The 27,440-nt window shown below is 36.6% G+C and overlaps 1 protein-coding gene across 5 annotated transcripts in view; it reads left to right on the top strand.

The window, feature by feature from the left end:
* Positions 1-402: 402 nt before the first annotated feature.
* The window catches only part of TASP1 (taspase 1), a 253,010-nt gene continuing 225,972 nt past the window's right edge, over positions 403-27,440 (top strand). The window contains exons 1-4 of one of the 5 annotated variants that reach the window (XM_026503016.3): positions 403-449; positions 8,541-8,759; positions 11,979-12,046; positions 14,369-14,437. In XM_026503016.3, the coding sequence (XP_026358801.1) occupies positions 8,615-8,759; positions 11,979-12,046; positions 14,369-14,437 (282 nt within the window). In that variant the 5' untranslated portion in view covers positions 403-449; positions 8,541-8,614. Of the gene's footprint in view, positions 1,059-8,540; positions 8,760-11,978; positions 12,047-14,368; positions 14,438-19,689; positions 19,961-27,440 lie in introns of those variants that run through there. The other 4 variants (XR_003317189.4, XM_044385679.2, XM_057312668.1 and 1 more) reach the window with 4 other exon arrangements.

Here is a 27,440-nt window from a genome sequence, read left to right as displayed (position 1 = left end):
CTTCAGAGGGGAGGGGGGTGGGGGATGGGATAGACCGGTGATGGGTAGTAAGGAGGGCACGTATTGCATGGTGCACTGGGTGTTATACAGAACTAATGAATCATCGAACTTTACATCGGAAACCGGGGATGTACTGTACGGTGACTAACATAATATAATAAAAAATCATTAAAAAAAAAAAAAAAAAAAAAGAGTCTGGGTGGAAGAAACTGGCAACAGCGCCTGCGCAGCTCAGACTAAGGCTCCAGGTGAGGTCCGCGTGGAACTTCAGCCGCCAGGTGAAATGTTCGGAAGCAGTGGGCAGAGTCAGAGCACCGCGTGGGCGTATACTTCCGGCCACGTGGCTACGCGCATGCCCAATGGGAAAGCTTGACGTCAGCCCCGCTTCCTCACCCTGGCAACGGGCGGGTGACTACTTCCGGTGCTGTGAGGGCTCGGGGCTGACGCGGGTGAGTGTCCCTCTTTCTCACGCTGTCCGCGCCGCTGCCGCCGCTGCGGCGCTGCCTCTGTCCAGGCCTGTACGCTCGCTGGGACATCCTCTTCGGGGCCGGGAGGGGGCGGCGCGCAGGATGCCCACTGCCTGGGGCGGTGCTGAAGGAGCGGATCCGGGACGTCCCTCGACCCCTCGGTCGCGCGTGGCGCCCGTGCCGGTCCCCTTCTCAGCCTTGGCTCCAGCTTGGCAGTCTCATTCCCTCTCCGGGGAAGGGACTGTCTGTGTGCGGGCAGTCCTCGCTGTCCTTCATTCACTTTGCAGTCGTGGGCTGCGGGGTTCTCGAGTCGGAGGCTTGCAGAGACCCGAGGGTGTGCGCCCTAGTCCTGCGTGGCCGGCTGGGGCCAAAACAGCCCCGCGGTGTTATAGCGGCCTGGTTAGAGTCTCTCAGGACATTAGCATTTACTGCTCAGGAAGAGGAGGAGGAAAGAACCGAGAAGATGGAGAAGGAGCAGCTGGAGAGGAGGGTGGAAAACAGGAGCTGGAGGTGCCTTGGAAATAGAGGGCATCGTGTTTCCGGAAGGAGGGAGTAACTTGACTCGCCTGTGTAGGGGAAGGGAAATGAAAGGTATTTTCGGTACCATGTGACCGAGATCTAAGCTAAGGAATTTTTATACACTCGGGAGTTTAATAATTTACTTTTTTTAAAAAAAAAAATAAAGCCCCCCCCCATTTGTAAAAAGCAGTGCGTGCTTATTAATGAATATCTGGAAAGTGCAGGAATAATTAAAAAGAGATCACCTATAGTTTCACCAATCCAACATTTTGATCCCTTTTTTTCTAATTTTTATAGCATTTTTAAGCTATTTATGATCATAGCGTATGTAAAATATGATTATAACCAATAAGTATAATTTTTGTGCATTGCATCAATTGCATAGATCAATCTTTTATTAGGATGTAGTTCACATACCATAAACCCACCCTTTTAAATTGTAAATTTCAGTAGTTTTTACTATATTCATAAAATTGTGCACCTATCACCACTAATTCCAGAACATTTTCATCATCTCCAAAAGAAACTGTACCCATTACAGTCACTTCCCATTTGATTCCCCAGTCCCTGGCAACCACTAATTAGATTCTCCCCTCCCCTTGTTCCCCCAGTGCCTAGCAGCCACTACTTTACTTCTGTGTCTATAGATTTTCCTATTAACATTTCTGGTAAATGGAATTATAGAATATGTGGCCTTTTGTGTCTGCCTTCTTTTACTTAGCATAATGTTTTCAAGGTACATCCATGTTGTATTTTGTGTCAGTACTTCATTCCTTTTTATGGCTAAATAATATTCCATTATAGGAATATGCCACATTTTGTTTATCCATCAGTTAATGGACATTTGACTTGTTTCCTCTTTTTGACTATTATGAATAATTCTGCTGCAAACATCCATGTACAGGTTTTTGTGTGGATATATGTTTACATTTCTCTTAGATATATATCTAGGAGATTGCTAGGTCAAATAGTAACTCTGTTTAGCTTTTTGAGGAACTGCGAGATGTTTTCAAAGTGTCCTGCACCAGCAGGATATGAGAATTCTGATTTCTCCATATCCTTGTTAACACTTATTATTTGTCTTTTGAGTTACAGCTATGCTGTTGGTACCTCATGGTAGTTTTGATTTCCATTTCCCTGATGGATGGTAATATTGAGCATCTTTTCCTGTACTTATCAGCCCTTTGTGTATCTTTGGAGAAATGTCAATTCAATTCCTTTGCTCATTTTTATATTGAATTTTTAAAAACTTTGATGTTGTATGAGTTCTTTGTAAAGTCTGGATACAAGTCCCTTATATACATGGTTTGCAATGTTTTTTCCATTTTTTTCTCATTTTGTGGGGTTTCTTTTTACTTTTTTGAATAGTGTCCTTTGAAGTACAAACACTTTAACTTTTGGTGAATTCTAATTTATCTATATTTTCTTTGGTTGGTTGTACTTTTGGTGTCATATCTAAAACCATTGCCAAATCCAAGATCATGAAGATTTACTATTATGTCTTTTCCTAAGAGTTTACAGTTTTAGCTCTTGATCTATGTGGATCAAGGAATAGGTAGGTAGGAATAGGTAGGAATCCAAGTTCATTCTTTGTATATGCCTACCTGGTTTTTCCAGTACCATTTTTTGAAAAGACTCTCCTTTCCCTATTTATTATTTTTTTTTAGTGGGGGCAGAGGGAAAGGGAGAGAGAGAATCATAAACAGGTTCCACATCCAGCACGGAGCCGATGTGAGGCTCGATCTCACAACTCTGAGATCATGACCTGAGCCAAAATAAAGAGTTGGAAGCTTAATGGACTGAGCCACCCTGGCGTCCCTATCCTTCCCCTACTTCATGGTCTTGGCACCCTTGTTGAAAACCAATTGACCATAAATAATATAGGTTATCATTTTTTTTAACCATTTCTGTATGTTGGACATTTAGGTCACTTCCAGATTTTTGTTTTTCTAAATTATCCTGTGTTAAACACAGCATAATAAACATAAAGCCTTTTCTGTTTTTGAAGTTATTTTGGTAGAAAGTGTTCTCAGAAGTGAAATTACTGGGTCAGAGATGAAATGAGTGTGTTTTGGAGCTCATTGAATAAGGCATTAAACTTTAATGTCAAGATGTTAAGAGCAACAGAATGCTCCTTTATTCATCAGTTGCTATAGCTTAAGGGCTGGATTTCTATAAAAGCCTTTTGCTGTAAGATGGATGGATTCTCTATTTATTATTCTTTCTTGACTGCTTCTAAAAGACTTAAATCTAGAGTGAAAAACTTTAACACCATGGGCAAACAGGACGTGTCATAGTTTCCTAAATGGTATAAAGAAAAAAAAGTGTCTTCACATGCAGTAGGAAAATAAAAGTCAGAGAACTGGGGTCAGGGTTTAGACCTTGAATCAGTGCCTTGAAAGTCCGTGAAGCAGATACGATGTTTTATTCTGACTTTCTTTTCTGAACTCGATAATCAGGTTAATTTGCATTCATCTTGGTCTCAGAGATGGCTAACTTAAATCTGTGTTTAGTAGATAGTACCTGGTTAAAAAAAAATCAAATGCAAAAGGCTATTAGGAGAAAATCAAGTTTCCTTTTCATTTCGTGCCTCTTTCTCCCAGTTCTCCTTAGAGGTATGCATTGTACTATTGTTACTTGTGTTTGTATAGACTAGTTCATACATAGAGTATCTCTGGAAAGATAGTATATACACAATTATACATTTTAAGGCTTTTGATACTTCCTGACAAATTTCTTTTCAAAATGGTTACTTACATCAGTTTACGATGGCGGTGCAGTGCTAGTTCGGAAGATTCCATTTTTGTTTATATTTCTGTGAATATTGTTTCCTTAATATTGGATATCCAGTCTATATTTTCTCTTGTGTGTATTATCTGCTCACGTCTTTTGGCACGCTGTTCATTTTGATTGGAGTTGTCCTTTATGAGATTTATTTTGGCAGCCTTTTGTAGTTGGTTGTTTTACCATAGTCTGGATTTGGGGAGAAAAGTTAAAATGATGTTTGTAACATTTATGCTAAGAGGTATGTGAGCTGCACAAGGGTCAAGGCAGTAGGGAAAAGGAAGTTAAATGCTTGAGGGAGAAATTTACAAGATTTGGAAAGTGGGTGCAGTCCAAGAGGACTTCAAGGTGAATTAGAAAAGGATTAGTGTTATTAAAAATAAGAAGTTATGTGTAAAGACCTAGATTTCTGTGGAAAAATGAGATTGTTTTGGGTAGGTTAAGAGTGAAGAGGATCCAGGTTGAGCTAAGCTATCCAGGAGACTTGTGGCTAGAGCTCAAGAGACAGAAGATAGAGTTACAAATAATCTGATTTACTGAGAGAGGATTGTTTTGAAGGGTTGGCAGTGGATGAAATTGCTGAAGGAGACACTTGAGAATAGGCTTGTGGACAGGGAGTCATGTAAGAGGACAAAGTTGGGAAGGGCCAGAGGGGTCATGAAGAGCTGCGATGGTGGGTTGGCATGCCTTCCAAGAAGAGCGGGGGGAATCTAGAGAACAAAGGTTGCAAGCAGCAGAGTAAGAAAAGGTCATTAGGTTTGGTAACTTGGAAAAGATACACTTATAGGAAAAGATACAGTTGATGGGAAGCAGGAAATTTGTTTTTCCCAAACAGCTTTATTAAGGTATAATTCACTTATCATATAATTTATTCACTTAAAGTATGCAACTCTGGTATTTAGTATATTCAGAATTGTGCAACCATCACCACAATCAATTTTATAACATTTTTATTGCCACCAAAAGAAAGCCTGCCCCCGTTAGCAGTCACTCTCCAATTCCCCTTTAGCTTACCAGCCCAAGGCAACAATTAATCTACATTCTGTCTCTTTAGATTTGGCTACTCTGGTCATTTCACATAAATGGAAACATACACTATGTGGCCTTTTATGTCTGACTTCTTTCACTGTTTTCAGGATTCATTCATGCCATAGTATGTATCAGTACTTAATTATTTTTTTTTTCATGGCTAGTTAATGTTCTGTTGTATGAATGTACCACATTTTGTTTAACCATTATCAGTTCATGGACATTTGAGTTGTTAGCACTTTTTGACTATTATGAATAATTCTGCATAAACATCTATGTACAATTTTTTCTGTGGACATGTTTTCAGTTCTCAGGGGTATATAACTATGAGTGAAATTACTGGATCATATGCTAACTCTTATGTTTAATTTTTGATGCAACTATTGCAGAGGATGGACAAGTTGCTAGTGTTTTACAAACAATAAAATGAATTTTAATATCATCACTAGTGGAAATTGCAAAATGTCCATTTTCAAAGCATATTATTCAGAAATAAAGGCGTTGTAAAAAAATGAGCTATACAGTTGTTTTCTGTTGTGTAAAAACTGTAACATTCTTATACATTTCCTTTCATTGGAAACCTTGTGTGTTGAATGTTACCTCAAAGCTTAGCTGAAATGTTAGACATTTTTCTTGTGAATCAGTATGTTGATGTTAAGTATGCTTCATCAATTTCAAATAATGATTTGTAATAATGAAATGAGTACAAATGTGATAAAAAATAATCCCAGGGATATTTGATGTTAACCTACAGTAATGATTTATTTTTTACTCCTTAGTCTGAACTGCAGAGATCAAATACCGTGATTTTTTTTTTTTTTTGGATTACCTGTAGTTTGTGTGGCCTCAGAAGTTCAAGATCCAGAAAAACAAAAGCAAAAACAGAAAAACAAAGCAAAACAAACAAAAACTTTTTGGACCAGTATTGTTGGTTGGCCATGTTTTTGTCCATTCCTTCCCGAGGTGGGATGAGTGTTGAGAACTTTCAGCATATGGTATTTTCCCTCTTACTGAAGTTTTTGAGTGAGATCTCATAGGCTTGCTCTATTTTGGAACTTGGATTTAGCTAGTTACTTCATGTTTCCATAAATAAATAAATGAATAAAAGTTTTTTTTGGAAAGTAATATGTTCAGATTTTTCAATATTGAAACAGTAAATTTCCATTCCACTTTTGTCCATCAGTCATTGAAATCTTCTTTGGGTGACCACTATTATACTGTTTTTTGGGGGCATATTCTTCCAGATTGTACTTTGCATATATACTTAGCTGTACTATTTTTTTCTCTCCCTCAAAAAATGGCATTGCATGTATTTCTGTACTGTGCCTTTTTTACTTACCAAAAAATATCTGTAAGATAAGTCAATCTCTATTTGTATATCAAGAATATCCTCATTTTTTCCAGTGGCTGCTTTTATTTTAACCACTTACATCAAGACATATTGTTGATTCATATCTTTACTATTACAAATAATCCTTCAGTGTGCACTTATGATTTTGATTGATTTTGCCAGATTGCCCTTGTTGCCTTTTGTCATCTTATGCTGCTAGTAGCTTTGTATGAGAACTCCTGTTTCTCAGTAGCCTCAAAATGTGGTATCATTTTGATGTTGCTCAATCCAACTTAAAAATGGCGTTTGGGTGTCGTTTTATATCTTTTGAGTGAGGTTTATCATCTTTTGATCTGTTTGAACTGTTACACAGTTTTTCTGTTAACTAGGATTTGCCCATTTGCCCATTTGTTGTCTAGTTTTTAATCATTTGTTGGAACTCTTTGTTTATTAGGTCAGACCTTTATGGGTTTAGAGTTAAACAAACAAAAATTAATGTTGGAGTAGAAGTTGCTTCATTTCTAATTGAAACCAAAACATTCCAGTAACCATTGGGAGCTGGAGGCCAGAGTTGCACATTGGATTGCCTGTCTATTTAAGTTTCTTTCCCAGTCCTGCAGAACTTTGGGGGCCAACATTTTTGGAGGAGTTTATGGAGATGACATGATTTTCTAAATAAATATATTTCAGGTGATCTCTGAGGGATGGTAGATTGCTCAAGAAATAGCATTTATGAATATATGTTAACATTTTAATACAACAGCATATATGTATTGATTTAAAAATTATTTGTCCTTTAAATGAAATGTTATATAATAAAAATTAAAAGGACTTTTTAAAATCAAGAATTAAAAGAAGTTAAAATTCCATATTGCAATGCTTCTCAGACCATCTCTGGTGTAAAGGACCAACTTTAAAAATTTAAAAAATTTTCAATCCATTTTGACTATTTCTTTTACAAAATGCAAAAGAACCAAAAGTAAAACCAGCAAAACCAAGCCCCAAACAAAACTGAAATATGGAACTGTGAATGAAAGAGAGAAATAATGGAATATTATGCAGCCGTCAAAAATTTGAAATCAGCCTGTTTGCAAGGACGTGGATGGAACTAGGGGGTATTTTGCTAAGTGAAATAAGTCAATCAGAGAAAGACAATTATCATATGATCTCACTGCTATATGGGATTTAAGAAACAAGGCAGAGGATCATAGGGGAAGAGAGGAAAAAATGAAACAAGATAAAACTAGAGAGGGAGAAAACTGTAAGAGACTCTTAATCTTAGGAAACAAACTGAGGGTTGCTGAAGGGAAGGGAGTTGGGGGAGGGGGTAAAGGGGTGTTGGACACTGGGAAGGGTATGTGTTGTAATGAGCTCTGGGTATTATATAAGATTGATGAATCACAGACCTGTACCCCTGAAACAAATAATACATTATATGTTAATTAATTGAATTCAAATTCAAAAAAGAATAAAAAAAGATAAAAATAAAAGCTCGATTTTATTATATTTAATAGATAAAATTGCTTCAAAATGTAATTATAAACAAAAAAGGAAATAGAAAAAAATTATAAAAAATGTATGCATTGTTGTATATATAAACCAATTAATATATTAATAAAATAAGTCTCTTGCAGACTGGTGACAAACCCTGGTCTGCAGACCACACTTTGAGTAACACCACTTTTTTGGATTAGGTAGCTAAGTCACTTTTTATATTACTATTTATGTTTTATAGTGGCAGAGAAAGACTTACACCCCTCCCTACTTCTCAGTTTAGAATAAGGTATAGATTTTACCTGACTGTGAATCTAGGTGTCTTATTTTGGTAATCATTTCACAGTATGTGTGTGTGTCAAATTGTTTTGTACACCTTAAACTTTTACAGTGTTATATGTTGTATCACAGTAAAGCTGGGGGGGAAAAGTAAGCCGCAATCTAGGCTTTATATCAAGGCTTGGTGATGTTATCAGCATCCCCTGTGATTCTAGAATATCCCAGAGATTATTAGCATTTGGATTGAAGGAAGTAGAAAGTGATATTTAAGTTATGTTGAGGTTTTCTTCAATGTAAATACAATAAAAGATAAAATATCTTTGGACTCAGTATGAAGTCTTTTTAGAACAGTTCTTTATGTGGTCTTAAGCAAGTGCTGTCTGTGGACAGAGATTTAAATTCTAACCTTTTTTTTTTTTTAAAGCTATGTTACTGACCATATAGTACATCATTAGTTTTTGATGTAGTGTTCCATGATTCATTGTTTGAGTAAATTCTGACCTTTTCATAGTCTTTGTATTACCCAGTTAAATAACTTTAAAATTAGGTTTTTGGAAAGTTATCTTTGCACAAATTTGTGTAAGTTATGTGTGTGTTAGTGAAAGAAGTGTATACCATCTTTGCCTGTTTTTCTTTAGGGTAATTCCTCTCCTGCAATTACTTTTGGTTGAAAGTATGCACTTTTCCCAATAGAAGATGGTAATCTCGGAGAATGACCATGGAGAAGGGGATGAGTTCTGGAGAAGGGCTGCCTTCCAGATCATCTCAGGTTTCGGCTGTTAAAATAACAGTCAAAGAGTTGGAAACAAAGCAGTCCCATAAGGAGAAGCGAGGGGGCTTTGTGTTGGTACATGCAGGTAAGCTCTATGTGGGCGAGTTGGAAGATGAAAATAATGTTGATTTTTTTTTCTTGCCTTGAAGTACAATGAGAATTGAATTTCACATGTGGAGGAGGCAAACTGCCAGAGAGGAGTTGGAACCAAAGAGACTGACTTCAATATAGGTCTCTCCTACTTCCTACTTGGAAGATCTTATAATAACAGCTCTTCCTATGTCTTTTTCACTTCTCTACCCCATTATTTACTTTTACCCCGTATAATAGATATAATTAGGTAGTGTTAAAATCAGACAAAGTTAATTTCTTAAGCTCTGGTTTGTGTTTTTAAAATGATGCTACTGAGAAATTTTATTGATCCCATATTTGACTATGGCTATTTTATGTATGTATGTATGTATTTATTTATTTTGAGAGAGAGAGTGCTTGAGTGGGGGAAGAGCAGAAGAGGAGTGAGAGGGAGAGAGAGAATCTCAAGCAGACTCCATGCTGAGCTGGGAGCGCAATGCAGGGCTCCATCCCATGACCCTGAGGTCATGACCACAGCTGAAATCAAGAGTTGGATGCTTAACTGACTGAGCCACCCAGGCACCCCAACTATGTCCATTTTATAGTATTAATTACACAGTCATAGAACTAGTTTGCCTTCTTAATGTTATAAGTGAGGAAGAGAGATTAAGTAGCTTCAGCCCCATGGCTAGTTTGTGCTAGGGTCAGGTTGAGACACCCTTAAGTGGGTCCTTAGTCCCAGTGTAGTGCTTTTGACAATACAGACGACCTGGAGGACAGACATAGTGAAGTTCAACCTCTGGGTCCCCGATCATTGAAGAGTTTGGGTTTCAGAGTAGTGCAGCTCTGCTCAGGTCTGCCCAGCAGGCTTTTTTTTTTTTTTTTTTTTAAGTCATTTTTATTTGCTTGCATTTATCTAAAATTCATGAGTTCTGTGAAGGGAGAAAGAATGGCTGCATCTCCTTTTAACTTTCCTCAGATAGTCAGGTAGGGTGGAATCAAGATTAACGGGGTAAGGGGTAGAATAGTTTCTTCTTGTCAAACTGGTGTCGTGCCTGGTCATTAAACTTTGGCTCTAACTGGACTAGATAACTTGGGAAGTCTTACAGAATCTAATCCAGGAGAATCGAAAAACCCAGGTTCAATTTGCTTTTCTTTCAAAAGATTTACAAAGAAATGAGGTAAATTGTAGAAATAACTCAGAGGTAGACTTAGAGCCAGACGCCTGCCTTCTACTACACCATGTTGGTGCGTCTTTCATGGTACCCAGTGAGTTATTTCATGCAGAATGAGTATGCGACAAATGCACGAGAAAGGTTTGACATTTGTAACGTGCAACGACGTAGAGCTTTTGATTAGTTGGAAAGCACTGCTCTCTGTGACTATCATGGTGGTATCCCTCTTCTTTCACACAGTCACTAGATGGGAATGGCTCTTAGATGAAGTTGGTGCTGCGGGCCAGCAGTAATGGGAGGAAATCTGGGTTATGGAAGGAAATTATGTGGATTAAAGTGACCCTTTCCTAAGTTTTTAGAAGGTCTGATAGACTGATTATGCAGAAATATATATCTTGCACATTTAAGGGACAAAATTTCAGTTCCTCATCCATTTAGAGATTTTAAAGCTTTTTTTTTTTTTTTTTTTTTTTTTTTACTAAAGGAGACTTGCCCAAATGTTAGTTATTTGAATCTTAGATTCTTGATTTTTCCTTGATCTGTATATACTGTTTACCTAATATTAAAAAGCTGAACACTTTTTACCTTAAAACTTGAAAGATGAAACTTATATTTATTTAAATGAAATGTCAATATCACTTGCATGAGGAGAAAATAACTTTAAACACAGTGCAACCAAAACAGTGTGATTAAATTTTAGCTGAATCCTGTTGCATGTCAGTGGCTTAGGTCCTGAGGCTACCTTTCTTTTGTTAAATAGAGAAATTACCAAGTGTTAACTGATAGATGTACTGTGGCCATGCTGAGACTTTTCCCTTATTCAAAACAGAAGGATTTATATGTTAAATCCTATTAAAACTGTCATCCATACACTAAAGTTATATATTTAGCAGTAGTGTCCCATGATTTGGGAAATACTGCTGAAAGATTGGGGCCCCCAGATCTAAGATGACAGACGTGTTAGAGAACCATGAAGAGAGGCCTGTTAAATATTGGTGCAGGCTCTATGAAGTTTCAGAGTTCTCCTGAGAAATAGGATTAGAATTTGGGTGATTATGGATTCCTGTTGGTTTGGCATCTTTTCTACTCTCCTGGGTCCCTGATTGATAGGTTCATGAGCCAGTTCTTTCTCTGGTCTGAGGAAAGGTGACGTAAGTTTGTGTCAGAGTCTGTAGACCCACTTGAGGAGCCCTGAGGCTAAGAAATGCAGTTCTTAACCTTCTTTCTGTTGGACAGCTATGGGACCTTGGTGGGTGGGTGAGGGGGTGATTCAGAGCTCTGTTAAAGAACTTTGTTTAAAAGCCTAATCATCAAGAGACTTTAAGGGCCCCTGTCTTGCTTTCTTTCTTATTTAGATTAATCTCAAATCCCTAACTAAGCAAGTATTAATCCTCTTAGGGAAACAATTTCAGAGTGGTTCTCTTGAGGAAGTTACAGAAGAGACGGAGATTTCTAATAGGCGGACTACACTATGCTGGCTCTGAGGTTTCAGATACACTGTGAACTCTATTCCAACACCGAGAGGACGTAAAAAGTGTGCATGGGAGTGGTGGTATTTGGTGGTTGTGGAGAGGTGGGATGTAACATCCTTCAACCTCAAATGTTATTTAGAAACTACCTAGTTCTCTGAAGTTACTCTTAAGAAATTCAGGATTTTGAACAGTAATTTGTCAAATGTCAGGGGCTTTCTAAAGGTCAACAGAAAGGAACATGAAGGGACTCTGTCCCTGCACCTCCTGGGTTATCAACTCCAGACCAAAAAAACTCCTGACTTTGGAAGAGGTTTTCGAAAGGAAATGATCATGGTGGAGCCTGTTTGGGAACATGAACTATTTCTAGTGCCTCTGGCAGGAAAATAACCTTAGAAAAAGGAGGTAAGACATGGCATTAAAAAGGCTTATAGTGGAGAAGGAAGCTATTAGATTTTGAAAACATCATACATGTAAGACAATAGCTTTGGTCACCAGGAGAGCACCAATTTGTATGAACTATTTATATAAGTAAAATCTCTGATATTTTAATGATAACTAACAACTGGTTGTTTTTTTCTACTACAGGTGCAGGTTATCATTCTGAATCCAAAGCCAAGGAATATAAACATGTATGCAAAAGAGCTTGTCAGAAGGTATGAGCAGTGTGTCTGGTGGAAACACTTCAGTTTTGGCCAGAAAGCAGCTTTACCTTGAAATTTGAAATTTTAAGGTTTGACTTCTAAGATGGTCTTTAGTTTGGACCATGAAATTATTTTGCTCATATTTGTGGGGTCTCTGTTTTGTTTTGTTCTGTGTTTTTTATTCTCCAAATGATGCTTAGATCTTTCCCTTCCTTTCCCAGATCGAAGTCTGTATTTTTGGAATTGTGGGCACATAATCATATATCTTTTAATCTTTGCAAAGGCACTGAGCTTCATTGAAGGAGTAGAGAAAACAGTTCAAAGGCAACCAATGTGTCTTTCTATGAAGAGAAGAAGATAAATAATAAAAAATTAAAATGGGTGCTTTTCTTAGGGAGATTATCCTGTGCTTTTTCCTTCTGTTTTTCATTATGTAGTTTGTATCATAGCAAATTCATTGTCATTCCTGAGTTTAGCTTTGCCCTTGTTCTCAGTTGTGCTTTTCTTCTCTTTGGTTTTTGAGGTTTTGCTAAATTGTTGAATACTTAATGTGGAGGCAGGAATGGACTCAGAAAAAATATTGTTTGTTTTTATTTTGATCTTGACTGTATACTCTTATTGGCAAAGCTTCCATTACTTTTTATGCAAATATAATGTTAATGGATATTATATATCCAGTAAATATGGGTCTCTTCCAACTCTTTTCATTTATATTTAAATACCATTTAAAAGAAAGATTATACTTTATTAGAGATCCAAGCTTTTTCTTACGAATGAAATCACATAAATAAATAAGAATATTTTGTTATAGGGATTTTATTGTTTTTGAAATTTTAATAAAGCTAAAAGTTCTCTAAACTATTTCATATTTTTTATCTTAATTTTCAAAGTTTGAGATTTTTCATCGTCTGGGAAAAAATAAGTTTTATGTAACTATAGTCCTAGAATCCTAATACATTTGGAATGTATAATCAGCTTCCTCAATTTACACAGTGAATGAACTTCTTAAAAGTTTAATGAGGAATACAACTCTTAGCTTTTGGGCATTTTCTCTGTTGACTAAGTTGGAGCTTTAATTGTTCATTTAGAAATCAGTTTTCCTTCTCTCTCTTTCCTATATACTCCAGAAGTAAGATGTTTTTATGGGCCTTTACTCTCTATAGTTTATATTACAAAAGAACATGGTTTGTTTATCTCAATATGTTATACAGTAGTCTGCTCTTATCCATGGGGGTATGTTCTAAGACCCCCATTCAATGTCTGAAACTGCATATAGTACCGAACCCTATACGTGCCATGTTTTTTCCTATATATACATACATATGATAAAGTTTACTTTATAAATTAGGCACAGTAAGAGATTAATAACAGTAATTAATAATAAAATAGAACAGTTATACTGTGTGTGCATATAAAAGTTAGGTGAATGTGGTCTCCTTCTCTGTGAAGATATCTTATTGTACAGTACTCACCCCTTCTTCTTGGGATGATGTGAAATGATAACATGCCTCCATGGTGGGATGAAGTGAGTGAATGACATAGGCATTGAGGCATAGGGCTAGGCTACTGTTAACCTGATATTATGTCAGAAAGAGGATCATCTACTTCTGGACCGCTGTTGACTGGGTGTAACTGAAAATGTGGATAAGGGAGAACCACTATAGTACCAAAAATGTTTTTGTCACACGTATGTGTCCATCCAAAGATTCGGAAATATTTCTCTGACTGAGAGTCACTGTTTTTTGTAGTTAGGGCTGTGGGGAGTAGTAACAGTGGGAGAAGATGTTGTTAGCTTAGTCTGAGATTCAATTATGTATATAAAATATGAATTATGAGGATATTTATTTTTTCTTTCTCCAAATATGTATTTAAATTCCAGTTAGCATACAGTGCGATATTAGTTTCAAGTGTAGAATTTAGTGGTTCATCACTTACATACAACACCTGGTGCTCATCACAAGTGCTCTCCTTTGAATTACCAGGATATTTAAACCAAACTGAATTCACATAATGTCTATGGCTATTTTGAATTGCTGTGTGATGAATGAAGCCCTTTCACTTACTAAATCGCCTGCACTTTGCATTTAGTGGCTAGGTTTTACTCATTGTCTTAATTTGAATGATAAGTGAACTATATCATGAATTATCCTGAATATAAACCCTTGCTTGTTTTACATCTAAGTAGGTTATGTCTTAAAGTATGGAATGGAACTAGTGATCAATTTTTATTAACTCTAAATGTCTCCTACACTTCTTTAAGGCTTTGGAAAATTTCTGCGTATGTTTGGGAAGTTGTGGTTTTACAATGAATAATCTCTCCCCTTGGTTTCATAGGCAATTGAAAAGCTACAGGCTGGTGCTCTTGCGACAGATGCGGTGACTGCAGCTCTGGTGGAACTCGAGGTATTTCTTTTCTATGTTTTATTTAAAGTATTTGTGAGTTTGCGTTCATTATTCTTAAGTGACGTGAAAGTGTTGAGTTAGTTAATCATCAGTTATATGACCAGTGTTTCCCAACTGTATTAACAAAGTTGTGAAGAAACCTGTGATATATTGTTAGGTTTTGTTTTCACTGGGGATGTCTCTGAGTAACATTAAAGTTGATTAAATCCCTCTTCCCCACCCTTTTTTGTGAGATTCATGAATACAAAAGTTATTGGTGTTTGGATATTTAAATTTTCTTCTTATGTTCAGTAGGAAAATTCCTGAAGTTAACTTCCCTTCCCCAAAAGTAATACATGTTCTCTTTAGGAAGCAAAAAATTACAGCTGTCTAGAAGTGTCCAAAGTAGAAGGGGAAGTTTCCTCATAAACCTAATTAGATTTGTATCCTGAAGCCATGCTGTGTGAATTGTGTCTTGTCCAGTGTGATTGTTAAGTTGTTCTCCAGTTAACTGAAGACACTGAGGAATTCAGTGGGGAAGCTCTCAAGGTCACTATCCTTGTTGTACTCTATAGTGAGGGACTGGAACTTTGAGGATAAATTTGTCCTGGAGATATTGAGGCCTTCAGAAGACTGACTTTTGTTGCTCAGACTTAAAGAAGATAGATATGTGTCAGTCTGTTTCGAGGATTATAGTGAACAACTAGTTTTCTAGTTGAGAAGACTGCTTGGGAAATCAAGATATGAAGACAAAACAGTGATGAGTTTGAGGTAGGAGGTAGGTAGATGGAGTGGGTCTTCCCAAGTTGACTGGATTGTGGCACTTTTCTTTAGGCTCTCATGTCAGAGCACCTACCCAGTCATGCCAGGCCTTGCTTTTCCCTATGACAATTGCACAGGAGTTTACCAGAAGTCCTGGCTGTGTTTTCTGTATATTCACCTGCTTAGTTGTGGAGCTACACTTTTGATCATGCTTTGTAGATTTTAATCTCTCCTGTTAATGCCTTCAGATGGGTCCAAGTGTAGCCGAGGAAGGTGAACATCTATGATGGGTACAAGCTCTTTTGTAGTTTGGTCCCTGAGACATCTGACTTGGGATATGTGGTCCCCTCCTGTTTGTGACTGGTACATCTCTACCAGTCCTTAGCCCTGGGCACCTCACAGATTCTCCTTGACTTAGTTTTTTCACTTACAATATTGGGGTAATTCCTATTTCATAGAGTTTTTAAGATGAGTTAACATATAACAAGCACTTAGGTCATTGTGTTGCACTTAGAAATCACCCCTGAGAAGTTAGTAATTATTACTGTTATGAAGTGCTTTGGAAATGATATATATGAGGTGAATATTAATGGTGACTATCAATGACGTTTTTTACAAATGTCAGGAAAAGGTTAACTATATATTGTGGATGAAATGAGAAAAGTCCTGCAAGAAAGAAGATTGATGTACTTACCACCAGATCTTACCTTTACTCAGAACACACAAGGAAAGCTTCATCTAACTTAATTCAATTGTTAATTGCGAATTACTCTCCTTTGTGCGTACGAGGATGTCCTGAGATTATCGGTGGTGCATGGATGGAGTCAGTGTGGGTCCAGGGAAAGAAAAAAGGTTAATGAGTAGCTGGGAGATAATACTGTAATGGCAACTATGAATACAAAATTGAGTAAAATTAAGTGTTTCTTTACTTTTCATCTTAGAATAACTTTAATTTTCTCAAGTCATACTTACATCATGTTGAATATTTTATTACATTTTTCTCCAGTGATGAATCAATCATACTTTTAAAGAGTTTACTAATTTATGCTTAAAAATGATTAAAAATACATTCTGGAATAGTAAGTTACTCATGAGTAAGTGAGTTTTATAGTTTTGAATGATGACCTCTGTTTTTTAAGAGTGTGGATATGAAGTTCTTTTTTAAACAAACTTGTTCTTTAATTTTTGACTGGACCATGTTCTACAGATAGTGGGAGCATGGATACAGACCTGAGTGAGTTCAGTATACTTTTCCCCCACCCGCATTGTTCAGTTTGGAGAAGAATTTCAGTTAATTATCTTTAGAATTCGTTTTTATGTGGAATCTTTGAAATATGTTAGTAGTTTAAAGGCTAAGGCTAGCTGGAAGAGTTTTCTAAATCTTGAAAATTATGTTGGAAGTCATGCTTATACTGCCCCCTGCAGTTTTGGTCACTTTGATTCACCACCTTTAAACAAGGTTGAGGTTTTCAAGACTTCAGTTGGAGTATTGTAATAGTTTGGGTCAATGGAATGACATAAGGAAATCAGATTCTAATATTGTCTGTACTTAGAAAAATATAAATAACAATATTGAGTCCTTTCAGCCTACTTAAAAGTCCCAGAGAGTTTGATTTATAATGTATTATGTTTAATTTGAGAGTACCTACTTTTCTGTTGTTTTGACCAATCTATTCGGTAAAGCTAAATCTTGTCCTAATTGCTGAAATCATACTTTCTTTTTTTTTTTTTTTTTGACTTTGGGATGTACTTTTTTTGAGTAAAAAAAACCAAAACAAAACCCTTATTTTTAAAAATTAGCCAGAATTCCTTGAACGCTTTACCAACTGAGGGCTGAAATGACTGAAATGGTTTAATGGTCCTTACTGGCTAGAAGGGGTATCTGGCCTTGTATTTAAAAAAAAAAAATGAGAATTTGCACTTACCCAAATAGTCAAAAGTATATTGATTTCAACTTCATGCCATAGGGGAGGAAGAGACAAGGTAAAAGAAAAAACAGTTTATATATGTAGACACATGCACACTTATGCAGGCCACCTCGACACATCATTTTTGAGATTTTTTGGGAAACTGATTACCTTGTGTAGTTTCATTATCCTCATTTACCACTACAGACAATTGGTGTCATCCTAAGACTACCACGTCTGGACCCTAAAGGGGTGTTTCTGTCATTTAAATAAGTGGGGAGATGAGTGCATAAGTTCCTGCCTGTTAAACTGACCAGCTTCTCTCCTCAGGGTTTTGGGAGGGAAGGTGGCCACTCCATTTGAGGCATGCTCTGCAGTATGGAAATGAAAATGATATGATAGCAAAGTGGATTTTGTTTATCTTCAAAATGTGAGGAGGGAAATGGAAAGGCCGGTTTATAGATCATATTTTAATTTATTGTTAAACTGATTTGGTCCCATTGTTTCACTTAGCTATTTATAGCTTTTTTGAGATTGTCCTTACAACTATGGGAAAGTGACTTCTATCCATTGGATAGTACAGTTCCGATCTCACTCGTAGTGGAGAAGAGGTGTTGTGAAACATCTTGATCTTCCTGTCTGGGGCTTTTCATCTGGAAGACAGTTATTTTCATGGCTGCTTTTGGAATAGTTTAGGTTCAGGTAGTCACAGTGGATTATAAACTCTAGACCGTAATTTTGCACATTTCACATGGTATAGCTTCTGATATGAATTTCTTTTTTGAGGAAATTAGCTGTAGATCTGGATGAGTCATGATGCAACTGTTAACATAGAAAATGTGTCACAGATTCTGATGGAAAACAAGCTACTTGTAAAATACTTCTGAAGCTCCCTTTGTACATCGATGTTTTCCTGAAAAACATTAAGACCTGGTTTAAAAATGTCTAATGAGGAATCATAGGTGAAATGTGAATGACACGCTTTTGAGAGGTTATTTGTAGTCTTGCATGAGAAAACTAGTGAATCTGGCTGAATTTTTGAATATCTTGGTGTAGGCTTTGAGAGATTTTGGTCAATTCATTTTGAAAACTAGTTCTTTTGGTAGGTAGAATACTGTGCATTAAAAATAGTGGTAGATACACCTTTGAAATTTCGTATAGGGAAAGGCAGCTTGCACAGGCTCCTTTGTTAAAAATGTTTTGTTGAGTTTATATTATTCTAAGTGCACCCTGCAGTTCTTATGTCGACTTGATTTGATTCATCCTATAAGGCTCCCTATGGTCAGGGGAGGTCATGATTGAAATTAGTTTATTGTCCAAATGCTTTAACATTTAAAGAACAGATTATATCGGGCACACATTTTTATATCTGGCTGCCAAAAGCAGTCTGTTGTCTTTGGGTCTCTATATAATCCAATATAATGCTTGCTTATAAACTGTAGGAAAGTTCTTCAGGAAGTAACTTCTTATAAATGGCCGGTAGTTTGGGGTGTGAGAGAAAAAAAAAGTATTTGCATTATTACATATTTATATTATTATATATAATATTGTTACACGTTTATCAGTCTCTACATCCTCTTACACCCAGAGCCAGCTCTGCATGCATTTCTTTAAAGCAGGGAGCTCCAGAATGTCATCACTGTTGACTAGTCTATTGTTGGTGCTCCCATCCAGGCCTTTGTGCAACTGCAGGATTAGGCCACATCCCCTTCTCTTGGGCTGAATTATGTGCCACAGGGAGGGAGAGAGAGAGCACCCAAGGCCTACCAGTCCTTGAAATGCTTAGTGGTCATGGAGATGGTATGGATTGCTCCTGGCATATGGGTGTATCTAGGATGGAAGGGAACTTTAGGAAGGACTGATAAACCCCACCTCTCTCAACAGACCTGTTTTCAAGTTTGCTTGTGGAGTTTCTTTGTGAGTAGACACTTAACCACATCCTACCCCCTACCCTACTTCAGTGTTTGTTTTGTTGTTGTTGCGAAAGAGGGGCGTGTTTTATAGGCATTTCTGTTTATTTGGGAGGTTAGAAAAGTATGTAAATAAATGAGCATCTCCATTTTTCTGAACATTTTCTGTTTTTCCCAAATCATCTTTTCATAAGCAGAGTGTAGCTGAGTATTTCAGTGGTTCCTTGCTTCCTCCTCTGTTCCCTTCCACAAGGGGCTGAAACACATTGGAAAGAGATCTTGATGCATTTAGCTCACATATATACAAGTGCCCATTAACCATAATATGACTGATGAGTCTAATTTTAGACCTAACACTCTTGAAAGCCTCATTTTTCTCTTCAATTGATATATCTTTTATTCTCTGTAATGGGGGAAGGCCTGTTTTTATGTATTTGAAGCAAGGAGTTTACCTTTTATCCTTTATAGTACTTAACCTGTTTTCATTGCATGAAATTTGAGTTTTGTTTTAAATGCTCTTTTTCTTTTTTTTTTTCTTTCAACTTGGTATCATTGATTATTTCAGTCAAAGACCCCATTTTGCCTGTCTGTTTAGCATTATTTCCAGTGGTGCTTCAGTATTTCTGTGTATTCCAGCTGTTTATAGAGTCTTTATGTTTCTCTGCATTTTTTTTTTTTTGTTTTATTTTTTGAGGTGTACATACACAGTTACACTTCATGGAGTTGCATCCAGCCAAGTATCCATGTTCTTCTTGTGAAGAGGCAGAGAAAATCACCTCTCCCAAGAATTTCCACCTTCTGACCAAGGGAAATGTGTCCTGAAGAGATGTACGCAGATGGGAGGCAACTTGTTTGCTTGTTCTGCTGCTAGAGCATTGATTTAATTAGAAGACAGGCTGTGGGTGGCCATGTGCAGACAAAGAAGCACCAGACATGTCGAGCCCAGTTAGCCTGGGACAGTAAAAGTAAGTTACACTCTTTTTAAAACACTTTTGAGTACTGATGCTGGTTCATGCCTTTAGTACTAAGGGGCAACTTGTAACTTACTGTATGTGTTTACACAGTAGGTACATCTGTTCTTTTTCTAGGACCCTAGAAAATAAATGTGCTTTCTAGCACAAAGTACCTGCTTCATGGAAAAGCAATGATTTTTTTTTTCCTTTAAATTTTTTTAGAATAAAAAGAAAACTGAATCAATTATTACATTCTGATTTAATTTTACACTGCATCACAACTGTGTATTAGTTTTTGATCAAATCAAAACACTGAAGTACAGAGCTTATTATGTTTTACTTTGTACTGATGGGAACATGAAACATTTTTCACTTTTTTCTAGCCATTTCTTGATGGGTTGTGTGGACCTTATCAGATGTATTCATCTTGGCTGAATCTAGTAGAAGGTATGGTCTAAGACCAGACTTAGCAGTTCCTGAGGAGCATGTAGTTTTATATGTGAACCCTCATTTTGCTCTTGGAATTGTTACTCTCCAAGAGTATACTACATTTTGGAATTCAGTGTTGAGCTATTTAAAGCTACATTTGGGAGTATGGTGGAATCGGTGGTAATCTGTGTTTTGGCTGTGTGGAAGCAACTTAGACTTAAGAATTGAGTCCTGTATTAGTAGGGAGATTAGATTCATTGGCCCTTAGGTTTGTAGCGTTGTGATTACTGAATCATTTTGTGTGCGTGCATTTGCGGCATCAACTTAATAATCAAACATCTGTTTTTTTGTTTGTTTTTATTGTCCCCCCTCCCTTTTTTGGTAATTTCTGGGCTAAGAAGCTTTTTCTGTGTTGCGCAAAATCACAGGCTGATATGAAGGTCAATCTGAAAGACTGCCCTCTGATTTTTAAGTTTTTGCCCATTTTTCCAGACCCAGGCCTTTATTTAGAATCTGGAAAGGAATGAGGAAGAGACTTAAGTTACATGATTCTTAGGAATCCCATCAAGGTCACATCCTAATTCCTGCTCCAAAGCAGGACAAAATATTGCTTCAGTTTTCTTTCATTCATATTCTCTCTGTCTGTCCATCTCTGTCTGTCTCCCTCTAGTTCTTACGTGTGTAGTAGGCTTTACCTAGATGTTAGAATAATGTAGAATTGCATCTCACTGTAGCAGAGCAAACAACTTAAAATTGAAATCTAGGCATCCCAGTTGATGAAAGTTCTTTGGTCATTCCCACTGCCAGGAAGTTTTTACTGGTTGTCATTCTCACTTACGGACTAGCCTCCTGCGTGGTACACCCATTTCCTGGCAGTTCATGACATGCTTATGCTAGAACATAGGACATTAGTACTGTTAACACTTGTTAGGCTTCTTAGAAAATCCAGGGTGAGGAACTTATTTATGTTTTCTTTTCTTGGAGTATGTGCAGATGTTAACATTTTCTGGTGTGTTGAAGTCTTTTTAATAAAAAGAAGCATTATAAGTTATTACTTATAAGTCAGTAATACCCCTTCTCTCCTCCAATTCAGACCATTTCCTCATCTCACATTTGATAGAAGGATGGTTTAAGTTATTGTGATCCCATGGTCTGTAAGGTTCTTTCTGAGTGATATTTCCATATTATTGTCAACATGGTTAAAAGGTGTAATTATTTAGGTTGAAGGGCAGTGTAAGTGGATGCCAAATTTAGCTCTACTAGAGAAACAGCTACATTTGTCTTTTCTATTGTAGCTCATGTGGAAAGGACAATTTCAGGTACTGTGTGTGCTAACCTCTTCCTAGACATCGTAAAGAATCCAACTAAAACAAAGTTTAAAACTATTTCAGATGTGCAAGTCTATTGGAGCCAGTATTTTATTTTAGAGATTTGTGTTATGTTTGACAAGTAACTCTTTGTACTGCAATTCTGTGGCTTTCAATTAAAAAAAACTATGAAAATAAACTGCTGTGGTGTCCTTTTTCTGCTTAATTATGTTATATGTTTATTTGCAAATTAGGCGGGTTAGTAATAGAAAGGAGGTGAGTACATAGTTGCAGTGTTTTTTTATTAAAAATATTTTTTGTAATAAATTGGAGAAAAATATGCTTCCATTTTTTGACAGAATATTGTATGCCAGATCAACAAATGCTGTAATGAGCAAGTATCAACATTTGTTGCATTTATTCTGACATTTCTAGAAGAGTTTGGATGTTTCATGAAGATCATAAAAGTCTTAGTTCCTAATACATGTGCTGTTGTATGTGAGGTTTTTTTTTTTCCCGCCAACATAAAATATGTTGTCTTTTGTGTTATTCCATAGTTAAAAAAATGAACCGTCCCAGATACTAACACTGGATATTCAGCGTAACATATTTGACTCAAATGTTCGCAGGGTGTGATGCAAACAAACGTTCTCTCAGCTTACATCCAGGATAGCTAAAATATTACTTTAACACATGTTAATAGTAGAGCACTGTAACTATTTGGCTAGATATAATTCCGGGCTGTCTAAGTTGAGTAATTTCCTCAGGCATTCCAACTTTGATCAACCACAGCAAGAACTTTTAGCATGTCTGTAAAGCAGCCAGTGCATCTGTAAATATGTCCTGAGGTAGAGAGAAAAGAGAATGCCAGAAAAAGAAAGAATACTTCCTGTCGTTAAGGAGCAGCTACAGAATGAAAATGGAAAATTTTTTGTTTCCCTAGGAACTCTTTTTAGATCATTGAGCCTCTGATGTCTAAGTATGCCCTGTGGTTCTGTATTAATGAATGAAAGATACTTCATTTGGGCCTTGTAAAAATGTTTTCTGGCTAACTGCTGCTGAAACTTATTGGTTAGAGTCATTAATTCTTAAACTTTCTGGTCTTTATTAATGTCATGTTAATCGGCTAGAAAACCTACCATAAACAATAGTGTTTATCAGTCAAGTGTGTCTTGATTGTTTTTAATTGGCTGGTATTTGGGTGAAAGTATTCTTACATACCCTGTTTTAGAGAATAATTCTAAGAAAAGGCAGCATCACTACAGAAATAATCTCATGCACCTTTGTTTTCAACACATGAGTGAAGATAGGTTTTCTGGGTTTTATTTTCAGTGACCTGAAAATGAATTTGCAATTACCTTCTGGTTTCCATACACAAGCATTAACTAAGAATATTTATAATGGTAAATTGCCCTGTGCTATGTTGGGAGCTGCATGTTTCTCATATTTTTTGGACACAACATTCTTTTATCACATGGCTATCACTTGCCTGGAGGTCTTTTAAGGAATTAACAACTACTTGCCTACTGGATATTAAATCGAATGTTCTGTCTAGCTTCTTTCTGTCCTTGTTTCTGTAGCCCCGTGATAACGAATACCATGTCCTCTAATTAGCTCCAGTTGTGAAAATTCTGCCTTTTAGGTCAGTATTGTATCAAACATTAGGATGAATCCATAATCTTGTAATTTCCATGTGGCAGATCTCTGTGATTGTCCACGTTTTTCAGTTACTCAAAACAAGGTACACAGTTAAATAAAATTAATTAGTAATAAAAAAAAAGTTTTAGCATAGTTTTACCTTCTTTTCACAGAGTGGTTTTTTTTTTCATAACTGGACAAAAGGCAGTATAATTGGTAGATTTACAGCTTTTAAGCCCATCCCCTATATCCTGAAAGAGGTGCAGAGAAATGGTGATTGGGCAAGTTGCGGAGGGTGGGTAGGGGAAGGGCAAGGCTTGGGTAAGCTAATTTTGATTTCATAGGCAAGGTACTTGAGTGGATTTCTGGGTTGGTTACCTTGTTACAGTTTCTTTGTTTACCCAAGAATTTTTCTATAAATATTGCCCATCTGAATGCTATAATTTCTTCCAATTTAATACCTGTTTGATTTTATGTGCCTATTGCTTTGATCTTGAAATCACTACAGTTCACACTGAGATGAGAGCCAACTTTTATAAAACTATGTGGGGTCTGCTATCTAATTTATAGATAGAGTCTTACTGTCCTTTAATTATTTTACCTGATTCTCTTTGTCATTTTTTACATGTTACCTGAATATTGATACCACCGCCCCCCCCCCCATGTAACTGTGTAAATTTTATGTGTGTGTGTCTGTGTTTTCTTTTTTGAGTTTTTCTGCTCCAAACTACTAGCCCCAAAGAGAGTATCATGTTTTATCATTTTGATAATGGCAGTTCACCATTAGATAAAGTTGTAGATGAAATTGACTAATAGTGATCAAGATAGTCTTGAGAAAAATACCATGATTCATCATTCTTTTTGTGGATTCTGGGGAGAAAGCTTATCTGACTCATTTGTAGAAGCAAAAAAGTATTATAAATTCCAGTTGTCACAATCAGAAGATATGTGGCATTTCTGGCCACTACTCTGGCTCTTCTTAGTAAAGTGTGTTGACACATGGTAGTTAGACTGCAGGGCAGGTTAGATGGCTTACTTCTGTATTTATTCTTCTTGTTTAAGTAGCAAGAAGGAAGAATATTCAGTATTTTAAGTATTCAACTAAGCATGAGAATGAAATCATGATTTGTTGTTTGGACTGGCATTTGTGTCAAAGAGCTCCTTTGCCTGAAATCTGTATTGTATATTCAGTTTACACTGAAGACTTAGCAAAGCTCAGATTTTGCATCAGAAGCTTGATACCTTATTAACTCTTGGGCCAGTGGTTGCAGAAGAGACAGTCCACAGATATGTGTTGATTGGCCCGTAGACTAGTTCTTAAAAATTGGAATTTGTTGCCAACATTTAAAAATTAGGAGACTAAAAAATCTGGATTTTGAACTTCTCCTGAAAAAAATGAGACCTGGCCACATGGGGCATGCATTCTCTCAGGGCTGCAGTCTGCTAGGGCTGAGTGACAGCTGCCACTTTTGACTATAGGAGACTTTGTAATTAAGTTTATATTTCAGTTCAAGGTAAAGCTGAAAATAAGGCTTGGACAGATATATCAACTTTTGTCGTGATGAAAGGGCTGAGAAAGTGAATTGATAGTTTAACAGGAATTTCTACCAAAAGTAAGAGTAAAACTGGAATGAGCTTTGATTTAATTTTTTGCAATTATAATTGGACTGAAATATTAACTTATTATTTTGAAAATGAACTTCAAATCAAACTGAAGACTTTTCAAAAAATTTCCCATTGAAGCAGTTTGAATGAGATCCAAAGTATCTCACTCCAAAGAGTTTAGAGCTGGAGCTAAAGCAGATCAAAATTCTGTATGACCCAACTGAGCTTGAACTAAATTGTTCCTTTATTTACTTCTTGTCTCAGGAGTAAAATATTATTTTCAGTGTTTGTGGCGAAGAATGTACCAGAAATGACCATAAGTACAAGCATATTGCACTGATTTCCAAACTTTGTCTTGCTAAGCTAATTTAGCTTCCAACATCATTTATCTTATCTTGATCCCACTACTTTGTAATGGAAAACATACTTAGAAAAGTTGTTGATTTGCACATAATATTTGTGGCTGCATCTGTGATGATTACCCAGAAAGCTTTGTATGTCCTTTTCAGTAATTCTCTCATTTTATTAATCTTTTTCCAATTCATCTAATTTTTCTTCAGTAAAAGTTAAATCTTGGCACCCAAAGTGGTTAGCTTTTGTAGCCTCTCATAGTTCATTTGTGCTTTCTTGCTTTCTACCTCTTCCATGCTGTGGCTGATAGATGCCTTTATTTTTTTAATTTTTAAAAAAGATTTTATTTATTTATTTGAAAGAGAGAGGGAGTGTGTGTGAGAGAGAGAGCATGGGCAGGGGAGGGGCAGAGGGAGAGGGAGAAGCAGATTCCCCGCTGAGCAAGGAGCCTGATGTGGGGCTTGATTCCAGGACCCTGAGATCCTGACCGGAGCCGAAGGCAGACACTTAACCACCTAAGCCACCCAGGTGCCCCTATTGCTGATAGATGCCTTTAAAAGCCTCCTCTAGGTGGGGTTCACAGAGAAAATGAAGTTAAGTAGCTTATGGAGTTCATTTAGGTTGGAGTTTCTCAAGGTGAGGGTCGTGGTCCACCTGGATTAGAATTACTTAAGGTAGCTTATGTTAAAAAAAAAAAAAAAAAAGTTTTTCTGTCTTTACCTCAGATGACCTAAATCAGAATTTTTGGGAATGGGAATCTGGAAATTCTAGTTTTCTGATTCTTTTTTAAAAAACTTTTTATTTTGAGATAATTGTAGATTCACATGCTGTTGTAAGAAATAATGCAGAGAGATTTCTTGGATCCTTTACCCCACAATGGTAACAGTTTAAAAAAATTGCAGTTAATCTTTTGTTTTCAGAAGTATATGTTATAGTTTCAAAACTTTTTAATGAAGCGTAGTATACATGTAGAAAAATATACACATTTATTGTAAGGGATAGCTCCTTGAATTTCTCAGAGTGAATATAGCCTCAGAACCAGCACCCAGATAAGGAAACACAACATTTGTAGCCCTCCAGAAGGCTACTTATGCCCCTTTACTATCACTCTGGGGTAAAGCCTGGTGTGAAATGGAATCATGCTGTATGTTAGTCTTTTGTGTCTGCTTTTTTTGGTTGTTAATTGAGGTGGAATTCATAGAATACAAATTACTCATTTTAAAGTAATTCAGTAGCATTCAAACATTCATAATTTTGTACCACTTCCACCTTCTGTCTTGTTCCAGAAACATTTTAATCTCCCCAAAGGGAACCCTGTACCTATTAAGCAGTTGCTTTCCATTCCCTCCTCTCCTAGCCCCATGGCAACCAGCAATTTGCTTTCTGTCTCTATGGATTAACCTGTACTGGGTATTTCATATAAATGGAATCATACAACATGTGATCTTTTGTGTCTGACTTCTTTCACATAGCATAATGTTTTTAAGGTTCATTCATATTATAGCATGGATCAGAATGTCATTCCTTTTTATAGAGTATTATTCAACATTGTTCATGATTATCCCACAATTTGTTTATCCCTTCCTCTGTTGACAGACATCTGAGTTGTTTCTACTTTTTCACAATTGTGAAAAGTGTTGCTGTGAACATTCCTGTACATGTATTTGTTTGAGTACCAAATGGGTAGGTCATGCTAACTGTGTTTTAACTTTTTGTGGGATCATCAAACTATTTCCACAGCAGCTGACCCATTTTATATTACCAGTAGCAGTGTGTAGTTTCTCTACATTCTTGCCAGCACTTGCTCTTTTTCGTCTTTGTGTTTATAGCCATCCTCATAGGTGTGAGGTGGTACGTCACTGTGGTTATGATTTTTATTTTCTAATGATTAATGATGTTGAACATCCTTTCATGTACCTGTTGACCATTTTCTGTCTTCTTCAGAGAAATGTCTGTTGATATCTATTCATTCAAGTCCTTTGGCCATTTTTGAATTGGGTTGTTTTTTGATTATTAGGAGTTCTTAATATGTTCTAGATACTATAGTACTATTGCAAGTCTGAAATTATGTCAAAATAAAGACTTGAAAGGAAAAATCAATTGTAACTGCCCCTGTAGTTTTTTTGTCTCCTCATTATAGCCCTCTGGCCATGCCCAGTACC

The sequence above is a fragment of the Ursus arctos genome, unplaced genomic scaffold, assembly GCF_023065955.2.
Source record: "Ursus arctos isolate Adak ecotype North America unplaced genomic scaffold, UrsArc2.0 scaffold_16, whole genome shotgun sequence".
Taxonomy (NCBI): domain Eukaryota; kingdom Metazoa; phylum Chordata; class Mammalia; order Carnivora; family Ursidae; genus Ursus; species Ursus arctos.
Note: the sequence above shows the minus strand (reverse complement) of the source record. Positions and strands in the feature narration are given on the sequence as shown.